Here is a 15,331-nt window from a genome sequence, read left to right on the forward strand (position 1 = left end):
GTCAATTTGGTTCCAAACTATCATTTAGATGGGGACCCCCCTGGGACTCCCTCAAGGACCCCTGGGGGTCCCCGGACCCCACTTTGGGAACCACTGCTTATACATTCGGTAGATACATGGCTCCTCTGCAGCAGTTTTTGTTATAATCCCACTGTGGCTCGTCAGCACACAGTCACACACACACACACACACACACACACACCCACCCGGTGTGTTCCGAGATCTGGATAGATAGCAGCTCACCAACTATGAGGATTAAGGAAGTCGACAGCACATTAACTGCTGTAACGGCTTTTTACCGTTTCCCATAGCAACAGCTGATGACGATACGATACCTTCAAAATATAGGTAATTAAATCCTAACTCCTATTTGATTATCGTATTGGAATCGCTGCAATTCAGCCGCTTTGTCAGAAAAAAGTTGTAGTAAAACAAGGAGGAGATGGAACATTTTTGGATAAATTAATAAATCAATCCGGAAGTGTGTGGACTGTCATGAAAAATGCCGTCAAGTCAACCCATGCATCATGAGACTGAGAGACTCTAAATATAATACTCCCAGATTGCTGGATGGATGGAGAGGAGGAGACCGAACACACTGCTATAAACACCTCTAGAATAAATATATATACTCCCAGACTGCTGGATGGATGGAGAGGAGACCGAACACACTGCTAACAACACGTCTACAGATGCGCTGAGCCCAGAGTCCACACACAGTGGCTTATATATATCTATGGAGATACAAGTTGATGACAGAATCAATGAAGACAAACAGAGCGATCGTCACATTAGCTAGACTGGACAGTTTAGGTCGATGTGGGGGAACAGAAACTAAGTGAGATATAAATAATGAGGAACCAGAGGTGGACGTGAAAGCTGATCAGCATGAAAGCAGGAACAACAGACAGAGAATGGTGTGTAGTAGTGAATGTGAGACTGACAACATCAGGGTTGACATTTATACTGTAACGTCTGCATCATCTGCATGATGCACATCAGCTTCCTCTCAACATGCAACCAACAGCATGCATGTCTGACAGAAAGCAATGGAAAAGGGTGAGTGGAAAACCGTGCTACCTTTTAGTAAATCCATGCAGTCAGTGTGTGTGTGTGTGTGTGTGTGTGTGTGTTATGAATGAGAAGTGCTAGCTAGCCTAGCTATATGGTACGTTAGCCAGTAAGCTAAGACTGATGTTATTCATGCTGCTACCCTCACAAATGTTGCAGTCCTGCCAGAAATAACAGCAGTTTAAGGGGTTTACTAAATGTGGACTATTGTATTTTTTAAATTTGTCCTGATGATGACAGCAATTTAGCTAATGTTAGCTAGAGGTTTAGCCTGTGTTAATCCAAGTAGAGCTAGCCAACTAATGCTAGTTTAATTATTATTAGGTAATTTGAATTACGAGTAGATTTTTTATTTTTATTTTTTTAATGAATGAACCATGATGCCACGACTGCCTGTCTTTGATTGTACAAACCAACACGGATGTAAGAAACAAGCCTGCTTTTCATTTACTTCTGTATCAAGTTCACTGATGTTTAATTGTATCCAGACATTCTTAACGAATTGACTGCCATGTCTGGTCTAACCTTTCCCATACATGTTACTGTGATATTTTAATATTGTGCTGTAGAAAGTGCTGACATTTATTCAAATTTGATTTTATAATTACTGACGTCTTTATAACTAACTGTCATTTACATTATTATTATTATTATTATTATTATTATTACCACCCATTTTGTTACTATACTATACTGCTGTCAAACTGTACTTGTTCTCTATGCTTAGCTCAGTTAGCTGTGCTGTATCTTTGTTTTATAGCCTATGACACTGAATTTCCCTTGGGACTGATACTGATCAAGGTCCATCTAATCTAGTCACTCAATAAAATTATGACATAATCATGTATCATGAGGAAAATAAATTGAACTGACAAAACAAAAATGTATTCAAGGTATATTACAAAAACACACAAACCATTGGCATTAATTAACTTCTAAGCCCAATATTTTATACTTAAACAAAAATGTCCAGTGTACTTTCACATACAATGACATGCCCGAAAATAGGGATGCCGTGTTGAAAGTTGTTAACTCATTCTGGCGGGAACCCTTTTTGGTGTTTTAAGCATTATGTTATGTTGTACTTTAGCTATTGAAAAATAGCAGATCTACAAGCTCATACGAGCTTGTAGGTCTGCTATTTCTTTTTTTTATCGTGAAAACGTGGCGCAAATCTGGAATATATATTCTTTCAGAGCGAACATTTTTAACTAAAATCTTTGCTTCTGGGGGCGGTCCCTGGAACAACATATTTTCAGATTGGGGTCGGAGGCCAAATGCATATAATTTTTGGGGTCCTTGGCATGAAAAAGTTTGAGAACCACTGACAGTTTTTCAGAAAAATCATGATTTAGAAGACATTAAGTAGAATCGAGCCATCAAAAGGAGGGGGGGGGGGAGCAGTAACGCCACACAAACATCACAAAATAGCACATATACTAGTATTTGATGTGATAATGCCACGTTACAGTCTGTGGCAGTCTGTCTGCTGCCCTGTCCTGTGTGCATTTTATCCTACCAGGGGCCTACACGTCTGTCAGGGAGGGAGGAGGGGGTTAAAGAAGAATAGTTTCAGCTGGCAGCAGAGTGTTTCTCCAAAAGACCCAGAGCAACAATTCCCTCCCACTCTCCGCCTGTCTTCCCTCCCATTTTCACAGTCGGCTCTTGTCCGTAGGTCTACTGTACTAAGTGTTGAAACATAGACAGACAGGGACGTGAGGGAGCGCTCGTCTTTAGGCTGCTTGCTGTTCAGGTAACTGATCTTTTTATGACTTAATATAGACTGGGGAGTGGGTACGTACATCAGGCGTCTTACCTACTTGTGAATCATCCTAGACAGACAGCTTATTTTCCCTCTTCTGACTTGGATGTATGTTGTGTTGTTTCTGCTCCTTTTTTCCCCTTCTCACTCCATAATCTTAAGGACTTCTTCTGTGTGTAAAAACTCAGCTGTGCCACTGTGTCTTTGATTCCTCCCCCCACCACCTTATTATTATTTCTTTCACAGTTTCCTACCTTAGCAGGGTTTTAGTGTGCAGTGTTTAGTGCAGTTTAAATGCATAGTAGTGTGCAGTAGCTGTACTTTTAGACTGTGTACTGTGGCATGTTTGTTTGTTTTGTCAAGAAAGGTAATATTAGGTGAAGGATGGGTCTATCAAAGCAAGTGTCCATAGTAGCCTGTCATTCCAGATTTTCTGGTCTTTCACACTATGTGGGCGAGGTTTGACACATTTCAGCCTAGATGCTGAATTAACTTCACTATTACACTTGTATGTGTATAGTGTATATAAAGTTGTGCTTAGCCATCTGGGCAAAGTAAGTAATCCATTACTAAGTAGGCCTTAGTAGAGAAAAAACCTAGGATATGCTTGGAAGACTATAATTAGCCTGTATTTATCACCAGTAATTGGTTTAGACGTCTCTCCTGTTTACAATCTTCTGTAGAAGAGATAAAGTGAGCTCCTCCTACAACCCTCACTCAGTTTAGGGATGTGAATTATCAATTAATGCATTAATAGTTCATTGTCAATTAGTTTCGATAGTTCATTAGTTTCCTCTGCCACGCGAGCGCAGACAGCATTTACATTCACAGAAAACCACCCAATGATGGAACCGCATCATTTTCGATTAATTACGATTAGTTATTATTAACTGTTAAGTTTAATTGACAAATGTCTTAACGGCGATTAATCGATTAGAGATTAACTATTAACATCCCTAACTCAGTTACTTCTTTCAGTCTGCAACAACACATAATAAGATAAGTTCAGGATACCGTTTCGTCCAGACAAACATGCATGACTGATACTTGATAGTGGCTTTGTTTTCTAAAAACTAAGGCTTTTCAAAGACATTTTGTCTTGAAGGCATAGCATTGTCTATGGGAGTGTGTGACCACAGTCCTGTTTGGCAAGTTGGGAAATTTGCCTATGTCTCTTTATCTCTCAGGAGGTGAACTTTGATTGTTGACAGTTGACGGATTTAAGTATTGGCAGACGCAAGGCGAAGCGTTGAAGGTCCCTGACCTCTTGCCAGATTAATGTTTCAGCTCACTTTGAGAATGTCAACTGGCGCAGGCCAGTTTTACCATGCAGAGTAGACTTCATTCAAACCTCAAATTCACTTCCCATGTGCTATGGATTGTAGAGCAACGCCCTACGAACTTTACTCAGAAATGCCACTCAGGTAGAGAATTTCCCGATCTCTGTTCACATCTAGCCTATTATTCTCTGGGTACGTACTGTACGTACGTCTGTAATCCACATAAATCGAGAACCGTTCGCCATATATGGAGCTGGCCTGTTCTGACATCACAACACTTCAGATTTGGGCACAGTGACAGAACTCCATATATAGGAATAAAGGGACACAGGGATACAGAAATCTCCATGTATGGGCATAAAAGGGACACAGACAGATGGGTGGTACTCTGACACGGGTACAACGGGTATTGCATAGCCGGGTGGGGCATGGATCTCCCAACTTCCATCGTTACCGACTCTGTGCTCTACAGCCGGTCTAGTCGTTATAAAACCACAACCAAAATGCTAATCTGTGATGTCTCAAGGGGATAATAGTGAGTAATGTTCGCTAAGGCAAAATAACAGAACATCAAAAATATTTATTGTTCTTATACTATCCTATTTAACCCATTCTGGGCGGAAACCCCTTTTGGTGTTTTAAGCATTATGTTATACTTTAGCTATTGAAAAATAGCAGATCAGTGCCGCGCTACGAGCTTGTAGGTCTGCTATTTTTGAAAAATCACGAAAATGTGGCACATCATTGAATATATATATTCTCTTCAGAGCCAAAGTTTTTAACTCAAATCTTTGCTTCTGTGAGGTCCCTGGAACAACATATTTTCAGATGGGGGTCGGCGGCCAATTACAATTATGTCCACTGACATAGAAACATTTCAGAAAAATGTCATGATTTAGAAGACATTTGTAGAATCGTTCCCAGTTGCTTTCTTCACGGATAGATGTCATTTGATCAGTAGACATTTTATGGTGGCTGCACAGCTAAGTTAATGCAAAAGCTTTGCCGTCCTTCAACTTCAGCTCCATATATGGGTCCTCACCAATGCTCACTATTAGAGACGATACAATTTACAGTCCCAGGCGGGCTGTGGATAGCAAAAACAATTATTGGTGATGTCAAATCTGACTCACTCGCAGAGTCGCACAAGAGGCACAGCACAGGGCACTTTCTAGACGTCAGCCTCTGTTTAGCCATTGTGTGGAGTTCGTATAATGTAGCATGTGTTGTGAAAATTTAGTTCCCAAATCACCTGAATGACATTACTGTAATCTCAGATTATCGACCACCCTCTTAAGAGACACAGAGCACTTAAAGATACAGTATATAGACACACTACTGTACTCTCGACTAGATTATACAGTATACATTATAATTGTTGTGTAACATTTAAACTATCTTGGTTATATCTTTGATAGGTCAATTTCGGCGAATAAACCGATGTTGATTTTGTGTCCTTTTTAAGGTTACATGTCCTGTGGAGAAGAGAAGGAAATCCTGTCTGCTCCTCAGGCACATTTTAGGATAGTGTGTAGAATGCTATTTCTCGTCCAGCTGAGTCCATCTTTGTTTCGGCTGTCCAGGAAACATTTAACAACAAGAATGCTTAATTTATTGTTCGGCTAATTTCCTCTTCTCTGTTTGCAGGAGGACGGCAAAAGGATAACCTCGAGGATTCACATTCCCTCACCCCAAAGTAGCCCTCACTTAACAACCTTTCTTCTGTTCTAATCCGATGCGTTCCTGCGTCCCCTTTGGAAACGTCATTGGTCAAGTTTCTGTGGTATTTCATGGAGTATTTGCATGGGTCCATGAACAGCCGTGTGCTCCTAGGACTCAACTGGTACCCTCATATCCCCGTGGCATTTGGACCTAAGACGGAGCGATGCCACATTTACTAATGACAAGAATGTGATTTTGGACTATCAGATTCCTACTTGGATGTTTTCGCCTATCCCTCATCTGTGATTCTGGGGATCCCTGGCTTGTGGGAATTGTGTTCTTGTTTATAAGTGCTCATTCCCTACCTGTAGCCATTTCCTCAACCCCCCACCCTCCTTTGGTTGTCATTTGGGCCATGGTTCGCAAGAAAGGTTCTTTTATCTTGTGTGGAGCTTTCCTATTTGTTGCCTGGAATGCTTTACTTCTGCTTTATCTCTGGGGGCGACCTCCCATCGGGCGCCATGGCGAAGGTGGCGGAGCCGAGCCGGGCGGGAAAGAGGAGTGGGGCGTGGCCAAAGGGAGAGGAGGCAGTGCCAACCTGGCAGGGGAGGTGATCCGATTGGCGGAGGAGGTGGAGGTGGAGCTGGAGAACCAGAAGAATCTGCTGAAGCAGATTGAGAGCCACAGGTCACTGTGGGCGCAACGCAAAGACCTGGGGAAGAGAGAGACGGGAGGTGGCGGCGTGAAGGGGGAGCGGAAACCAGAGGGTGTCAAACAGCCCCTGGAGCCTTCAACTCCCCTCAAAGACCATGTAGACGATAATGGGGACCAAACTGAATTAAAACATAATACACTGTTCCCTACAACGGTTCCAGATTCAACGTTTGAAAAGAAAGAGGGCGGGGGGGTCAAAGAAGAGACCATTCAGGAGAATAATTCGGAGGTCACAGACGACGGCACTCCTCAAGTCGTCATCCCCATATTGGTCATCGCCTGCGACCGAGTGACGGTGAAACGGAGCCTCGATAGGTTGATTCAGTATCGTCCCTCCCCCGAACTCCATCCCATCATAGTCAGCCAGGACTGTGGCCACGCCGAGACGGCCCGCGTGATTGGCTCGTACGGAGACCAGGTGAGACACATCAGCCAACCGGACCTGTCGGACATCGGGGTGCGGCCGGAGCACAGGAAGTTCCAGGGCTACTACAAGATCTCGAGACATTACCGCTGGGCTCTCAACCAGGTCTTCAACACCTTCTCCTATTCTTCGGTGGTCATTGTGGAGGATGACTTGGAGGTACGGTAAAAGAGCCCAATCTGTGATACAAACTAATGTGTTACATGATAATACATAGCAGTGGAGACATATTCTCTTGGTAGTAGGACTCGGGAGGTCATTGCCTGAAGTCTTGATAGGAAGGAATAACATGGATTGGGCCTTTAACCCCATTCTGGGCAGGAACCCCTTTTGGTGTTTTAAGCATTGTATTAATAGCAGATCTACAAGCTCGTAGACCTGCTATTTTTTTTAAATCATGAACATGTGGCGTAACCCTTTTGAATACATATTTCAGAACGAACAACCATGGAACAACATATTTTCAGATGAGGGGGGGGGGGATGTTTGAGAACCACTGACATAAAAACATGAGGTTTTGCAGAAAACTGTTAAGATTTAAGAAGACATTTTTAAGAATGTCCTCAGAGTCTAAATGGGTTATGTTCTGTACAATGCCTATACAGAACATATGCCAATGACTAATCCATAGGAACAACATATCGTATGTCATCCAAGTCTGAAGCAACATCCTGTAACCTGTTGAGCTGTGGTTCCTGTTCCAGGTCTTGCATGTCCCCCCCCCCCCCCCCCCCCCAACATATTTGATTGGTCCAGGTTAATCTATTTACTATGTCTGGTATCAAATCAATAACTCTTTCCCTTAACTCATTTAGACCTAAGGACGATTCTACAAATGCCTTCTAAATCCTGACACTTTTCTGAAAAACCCCATGTTTCTTTCTCAAACATTTTCATGTCAAGGACCCCCCAAAATATATGTAATTGGCCACTGACCCCCCCCCCCCTCCCCATCTGAAAATATGTTGCTCCAGGGACCTCCCAGATGCTAAGAGTGTTCAAAACTTTAGCTCAAAGATTGCGCCACAGTTTTTAAAAAATAGCTCAAGTATAACAATGTTTAAAACGCCAAAAGGCGTTCCCGTCCAAAATGGGTTAAGTAAAGCATCAAGGCTTGTGTCTACTTTAGTTCATACCAGGCCCTACAGGGCAGCACTGGCAGAAATGACACTGCTACATTGTAGACTGCTCAGCATTTTCCGTAGATTTAAATGGCCCTTTTAATTGAAGAGGTGTAATTACATCTGGGCTCAATTTGATATTTGAGGTTAATAATGACTGGAGTTGGTCCTGTAATGTTCCCACGTTTGTTGGCACAGAATCATTTTTCTTTCTCGATTTTGTTTAATGATTTCTTGATCTAAAAAGAAGGAGAAAAAAAAGTTGTGCAGCACCAACCTATTCATACTGCGTAATTATGTTGCAGTTTGAAGCATTGCTCTCCAAGTCAAACTCTGGGTGTACTCTAAAAGCCAGAGTAGCAGTGTTGATTTCCTCGACTAAAGCAAAGACGAAAAATGTTCGTCGACTACCTTTTTCCACTGACAAACTAAATGGAAACTAAATTAAAACTAAGCTATGGTGACTAAAACTAAGACTAAATATACTGACAATTTCGTCAACAAAAACTGTTAGGAAGGGACTAGTGGACAAGAGATCAGAATAAGTCATTTTACACTTGGTTGCATGCTGAAAATAGCCCCGCCAAGGCCCGCCAAAATACATTTTAGTCGACTAAATCAACTGTAGATTTAGTCGACTAAAATCTTATGATATTTAGTCTATTAAACTAGACTAACTCTAAAACATTACAGGTGACTAAAATGTGGTGACTATTAAAACTAAATGAAAACTATTCAAGAGACTGAACTAAAACTAAAATGTAAATTTGCTGCCAAAAACAACACTACTGAGTAGTGAACATAGAAGAGTTTTTGGTAGCATGATGCATGCATAAATAAACCTGTTGGGTGTTTGTTTGTAAAGGAAGGTATAGTGGAGAATGTGCTTGTTGTATCCATGTATAATTCATATAATTATAATTCAGAGTGGACAGCTAGTTTGCATTTTCAGATGAGCACATTTGAGTGATTAATTAAATAATTAGCCTATGGGCTCTACACAGAAAAGGCTGCAGCAGAAGTGCCTATGCAAATTAATTAACCACTTGAGACCAGTTTTATACTTGGTATAATACAGCATTATCAAATCTACAAGCTGGTGAGCTTGTACATCTGCTATTTTTTGATAGAAAATGTAACATTTAGGAAAATGTTCACCTTTTAATGACAAGGGACAGCAGGTTGAGTGTGGTTAACCCATTTAGGCCTGACGTCGACATTTTAAAAAATGTATTTTTTCATGAAAAACCTATGTTTCTAATATCAGTTGTGCTTAATATTTCATGTCAAGGACCCCAAAATGTATATATAATAGGCCACCGACCCCCATCTGAAAATATGTTGCTCCAGGGACCCTCCCAGAAGCAAAGATATGAGTTGAAAACGTTCGCTCTGAAAGAACATATATTCAAAGATTTGCGCCACATTTTCACGATCATTCAAAAATAGCAGATCTACAAGCTCGTAGCGTGGCACTCGGTGCCACGCTACGAGCTTGTAGATCTGCTATTTTTCAATAACTAAAGCATAACATAATGCTTTAAAACACCTAATGGGGTTCCCGCCCATAGCAAGCAAAATTCCCATCTGTGTAAACATTGGATAGGGGAAACTAGCTAAAGAAATAAATAAATACAGTTGCCCAATCGTCCAAAAAAAGATCTGGGCCACCTGATAGCGGTTAGGGCACATCCCACATGGACCATGAGTCCCTGGTTCCAATCCCAACACGGCCACCTGATAGCGGTTAGGTTAGGGCACATCCCACATGGACCATGAGTCCCTGGTTCCAATCCTACATGGACCATGAGTCCCTGGTTCCAATCCTACATGGACCATAAGTCCCTGGTTCCAATCCTACATGGACCATGAGTCCCTGGTTCCAATCCTACATGGACCATGAGTCCCTGGTTCCAATCCTACATGGACCATGAGTCCCTGGTTCCAATCCTACATGGACCATGAGTCCCTGGTTCCAATCCTACATGGACCATAAGTCCCTGGTTCCAATCCTACATGGACCATAAGTCCCTGGTTCCAATCCTACATGGACCATAAGTCCCTGGTTCCAATCCTACATGGACCATAAGTCCCTGGTTCCAATCCCAACCCGGCCAGACTATTTACTTCATGTCACTCTCTCCGTTTCCTGTGTCTAAACCAGTGTTGATTTCGTTGACTAAAACTATTTTCTTTTTCGTCGACTACCTTTTTTTTCACTGAGGAAAACTAAATGGAAACTAAATTAAAACTAAGCCATGATGACTAAAACTAAGACTAAATATACTGACAATTTCGTCAACAAATAAAAACTAGACTAAAATGTTAGGAAGGGACTAGTGTTCAAGAGATCCGGTAGAAGTCATTTTACACTTGGTTACATGCTGAAAATAGCAGATCTACAAGCTCACAACGTGTCGCTGTGGGCTTGTAGATCGGCTAGCCTATTTTCAGCAAGTGAAAAAACGAATGAAAAAGTAAGTGAAAAACAGTCATTACGACGGCATCAAGGCCCGCCAAAACACATTTTAGTCTAGACTAAAATCCTGATATTTAGTCGACTAAAACTAGACTAACACTAATCAGTTCATGGACCTTCCTGTAAGAATTGGGGTTCTGGTTACTGTCCTCTACTTGTTTTCACATAACAGTGTTTGTTTTTTTGATCACAGACAACTAAGGGACAACTCGTTCACGTTCTGTTTGTTTTGGCTGATCCATTCCACCTTGAACGAAATTGAGAGGTCAAGTTCACTAAAACAGATAACACAGTTTTCATTCCTTAGGCATGAAGTGGATTTGTTCAGCCTTCTTAATCGCTCTTTCCTTCATGGTTGTCTGTGATTGATTATATGATTAACCACAACTGGCCTAATCTCTTAGGCTGTGTGTTTTGACAGAGATAAATGTTCATTGTTAAAGAGTGTGACGTGCTCCTTTTTTTAAACATGATTCATAGACGCCTCTCTCTTTTTTTCCCCTTCTCCCCACACACACAGGTGGCACCTGATTTCTTTGAGTATTTCAGAGCCCTCTACCCTATCTTGCACTCTGATCCTAGCCTGTGGTGCGTGTCTGCCTGGAATGACAATGGCCGAGACGCCCTGGTGGATCCGGGAAGGTCCGATCTCTTGTACAGAACCGACTTCTTCCCGGGTCTGGGCTGGATGCTCCTCAAGGAGATGTGGGCCGAGCTGGAGCCCAAATGGCCCGCCGCCTTCTGGGACGACTGGATGCGTCAGCCGGTGCAGCGCGACGGACGCTCCTGCATCCGACCGGAGATCTCCAGAACTATCACTTTTGGACGAAAGGGCGTCAGTTTAGGTCAATTCTTTGACCAGTACCTGCGCTACATTAAGCTAAACACAGATTTTGTGCCTTTTACCAAACGGGATTTGTCTTACTTGATAAAGGAGAAATACGACGAAGACTTTGTGAAGGAGGTTTACAGTGCCCCTCTGGTGAAAGTGGAGGATCTACAACAAGGGGGGAGTCTGAAGGGAGCGGGTCCGTTCCGGGTGCAATATTCCAGCCGGGACAGTTTTAAGGTCTTGGCTCGCAATCTCGGGGTAATGGACGACTTGAAGTCGGGGGTTCCGCGTACGGGCTACAGGGGCGTCGTCAGTTTCCTGTCGCGAGGTCGAAGGGTCTTTTTCGCCCCGCCAGAGGGGTGGACGCAGTATGACGCCAGCTGGAGCTGAGAGTACTGGGATTAACAGATATGAGGCGCTGGACACGAGACGAGACACAAGAGGAATACCCTTTTCAAAAACCAAAGAATATACTGTAGTTAGACACAACACGGTAAAAATGAAGGAACTTTAACTAAAAGTTTGGAAAACTGATGCAGGGTTGGGGGAGATTATCTTTGGTGATGGGGCAAAACGTTCTTTTAACACTTGTTTATGACTGCAGACATGAGGCCTGTGTCGTGTTCATAAAGGGCCTTGCAAATGGGAGCGATAAAACGCGCCTATAGTTCATTTTCAATAAGACCTGCGTTTTTTGCGCGGAGCAGTCGCGGTGCGACAACGCAAGCGTATTTACGTGAGTGTGGTCCCGTGAGTTTGTTGCGCGCGTGCTCGTTTCGTGCACACGCCCGCGACTCACCAGACCTGGATTCTGTTTAGCTTATTTTTTTAACGCTTGCGTTGTCGCACCCCTCTTGAGCAGACCTGGAGGAGACCTGTGTTGATCCAGACCTGGAGGAGACCTGTGTTGATCCAGACCTGGAGGAGACCTGTGTTGATCCAGACCTGGAGGAGACCTGTGTTGATCCAGACCTGGAGGAGACCTGTGTTGATCCAGGCAACAACGCCTACGTTCCTCGCTTCACGTTTGCAAGGCCCTTCAAGCTTCTAGAAATGTACTGCTGTTAACAACACAGTTCAGAAGAGGTCACGTGAGCAGATAAAACTCTGCTAGAATGTCAAGAGTCACGCTGACTGTTCTGAGGTCAGCGCTGCTGTTCCAAGATGATTTATGAACACCGGGCCCTGACTGCAGTGTAGTGCACAATGTGATGTGAAGCTAGACATTAATCTCAAGAAGAACTACGAGGGTTTGTTCTTTGGCTCGAGCTGGTCTTGGAAGGTCTGCTATTTGTTACAATGTTGATGTCTTGAACTTCTTGGTGTAGCCCAGTATAATTTGATGACAATTACTTTTATACATTCATTCCTGAAGGTGGCAGTGTTCTATAGAACTACATCATCTTCTACCCAAAGGACCACTTCACCTCTTTTCAAACCTATCTTCATAATAGGTCCTCAGTAATAATCATGATAAAATGGCACAATTATTTTCCTACTCGGTCTACTACTGCTCATAGGTGGAGGGCTGTTGGCAGTTCAGAAACCCGTCCACCTCCCACCCACATCGTCGATGGGGGATCCAAGCTAATAGAAACTGCAGGGTTTTCTATTCCTGAAAAGTTGCTGAAATCGTTCTCACGGTAATACAAATTAAACATTTTTGTAAATAAAATAGAAAATCTGCCTAACGATGTCACTGGTGGACGGGTTTCTGAACTGCCCACAGCCCTCCTATGAGACACAGACTGAGTAGGAAAAAATTGTGGTATTTTATCATGATTATTAGTGAGGACTAATTATATGAAGATAGGTTGAAAAGTGGTCATTTAAATAATCCGCATTTCCAGTTCAAGACTCCACCCAAGGTGAAGGAACTTGTCAAAAGTTAACTGGAATTAAAATTTTCAGTTTAATTGGGAAAAAAAACAAATGAAGGAAAAAAATGTATATGATGCATATAAAGATTTTTCAGTAAGGCCATTTTGAATTTATTTTATTTACCATGGAAAAGATTTGTCATTCTGCAAATTAGTTGAGATTCAAAACACCACCGGGTGTTGTACTTAAAGGATAACTTTTTTTCAACCAAGGTTCAGGTTTTACAAATTACATCTGGCCACAAAAGACCACAGGATCTACTGAATGTGAAGGTAGCCTACTGGGGGGAAGCCTCACTGTGTCATAGGCTCAATAAGTCAGTTTGACACATTCAGTAGATCCCGTGATCTTTTGTGGCCAGATGTAATTTCTTGGGGTCTAGTAGGACTATAGTAAATAATTAAAAAGAAATCGCTATAATATTTTGTAAAATACATATTTAGCCCCATGCTCGAATGCCCCCGCCCCCCTGTCAAAAACAGCTAAAATCCCTAAAACGAAAGAAAGCAGCAAATGGAAAGAAATTAACAACAATCTTCTACTTTCTCTAATAACAACCTAAAACATGAATCTTGGTTGAAAAGAACTAAAGTTGTCCTTTAACATGATTCCAAACAATGGTTTGGAAAGACAACAATTGTTTGTCATAATGATAAAAAGTGGGCTAGAGTTTAATAAATGGTAATCATTGTACTGTAGCTTTGGGACATTATCCAGAAGATTGGCTGATTGATTCCTGTCTGTATGGTGATGTGTAAAAACCACTGCCTGATGTGTTTATAACTTTAATACGTTGCAAATAAAATACTATTTTGATATTTGTCCACATATCTAGGGAGTCTCTCTTTGTGTTGCAGTTCATGCAGCTGTAAACACCTTACGCTGCATGAAAAAGATACCAAAAGTGGGAAGAAGTCCATTGTTTCAAACGACCTGCGATGGCCAGTTATCTCTCCCCACTTCCTTTAAAAAACAAAAGTTGTCATCCTGTCAGATTCCTTCCTGCGCTCTTTCCTGTTTCAAAAACATGCTGGTGTTGCTTTTCTGTAGACCTGGGAACGATTCTACAAAATGTCTTCTGAAAAACCTGTTTCTGTGTCAGTGGTTCTCAAACATTTTCATGTCAACGACCCCCAAAAATATATGTAATTGGCCGCCGACCCGCATCTGAAAATGTTATTCCAGGAACCCCTTGGAAGCAAAGATTTGAGTTAAAAACGTTTGCTCTACATTTTCACGATTTTTGGGTTAAAAGAAAATGGGTTACAAAATTGTGCGATACAAATTATATTAAAGACAAAGGTTGTTTGCACTCTTTTGTCCCATAGTTATTCGTCGTTTACTGTAATCTCTATTCACACAACATCATCACAAATCACCATCAGACTTTTAGTCCATGGGTTCTGAGATTGCTTTTACCCAGAGTCCCAGAGAGATACATTTCTGGATGTTGCCTGCTTGGTGTCTTCTTCTGGTAGAGCTGGCAGAACGTTCATCAGGATTAACAAGCTTCACTCTTTACTTCTTTCACCAAACAGGGAACAGATGTTTGGAGCTCTCCTCCGAGCCCTGGGAGCACCAGGCCAGCTGTGTTTCGGTAACGTGCTTATGACTATTTGTTCACATTTAGAGCCACAGAAAGGAAAAGAGCAATTAACTGACAAACAACTGTCATCAAAGTCAAATATTTGTTGAGCGTGCATAGCCAAGCAGTAAACAACTGATTATGACTGATTTATAAATACTTTCATAGCAGTCTAGAGTAGGGCTTTCACTTCTAGTCATTTTTACTAGTAGACTTACTAGTTGTTTAACTGTTTAACCTATTATATATATAAATCTCTGTGTACATTGGTGAATATAATCTAGCATTCTAGCTGATCTTGAGGCCTACAAAAAACGAGAGAAAAAAAAAGTCTTGTCAACTAGTACCAGCAAGGTCAACTAGTGGAATTACTTATTAGCCCTAGTCTAGACCAGGGATACTCAAATAGATTTACCTGTGGGCCACATTACAAAAATGGCAAGGGGCCAGGGGCCAGTAGATAAAATTACGACATTAATGATACTTGATAACTTCTCTCTTTCAATTGCTTTATTTTCGC

General features: G+C 42.0%; 1 protein-coding gene across 2 annotated transcripts; it reads left to right on the top strand.

Moving 5' to 3' along the window:
• Positions 1-494: 494 nt before the first annotated feature.
• mgat1b (alpha-1,3-mannosyl-glycoprotein 2-beta-N-acetylglucosaminyltransferase b) lies at positions 495-12,292 on the top strand. Of its 2 annotated transcripts, none has more exons than XM_080788204.1 (3): positions 495-1,059; positions 5,761-7,072; positions 11,034-12,292. In XM_080788204.1, the coding sequence occupies exons 2-3, from the start codon at positions 6,191-6,193 to the stop codon at positions 11,733-11,735; spliced, it is 1,584 nt and encodes a 527-aa protein (XP_080644330.1). In that variant the 5' UTR covers positions 495-1,059; positions 5,761-6,190; the 3' UTR covers positions 11,736-12,292. The 2 variants fall into 2 exon arrangements, with proteins under 2 accessions (XP_080644330.1, XP_080644331.1); XM_080788205.1 differs by lacking the exon at positions 495-1,059 and adding an exon at positions 2,732-2,824.
• The last annotated feature ends 3,039 nt before the right edge of the window (positions 12,293-15,331 follow it).

The sequence above is a fragment of the Protomyctophum bolini genome, assembly GCF_963924005.1.
Source record: "Protomyctophum bolini genome assembly, chromosome: 17".
In the NCBI taxonomy this organism is placed as follows: Eukaryota; Metazoa; Chordata; class Actinopteri; order Myctophiformes; family Myctophidae; genus Protomyctophum; species Protomyctophum bolini.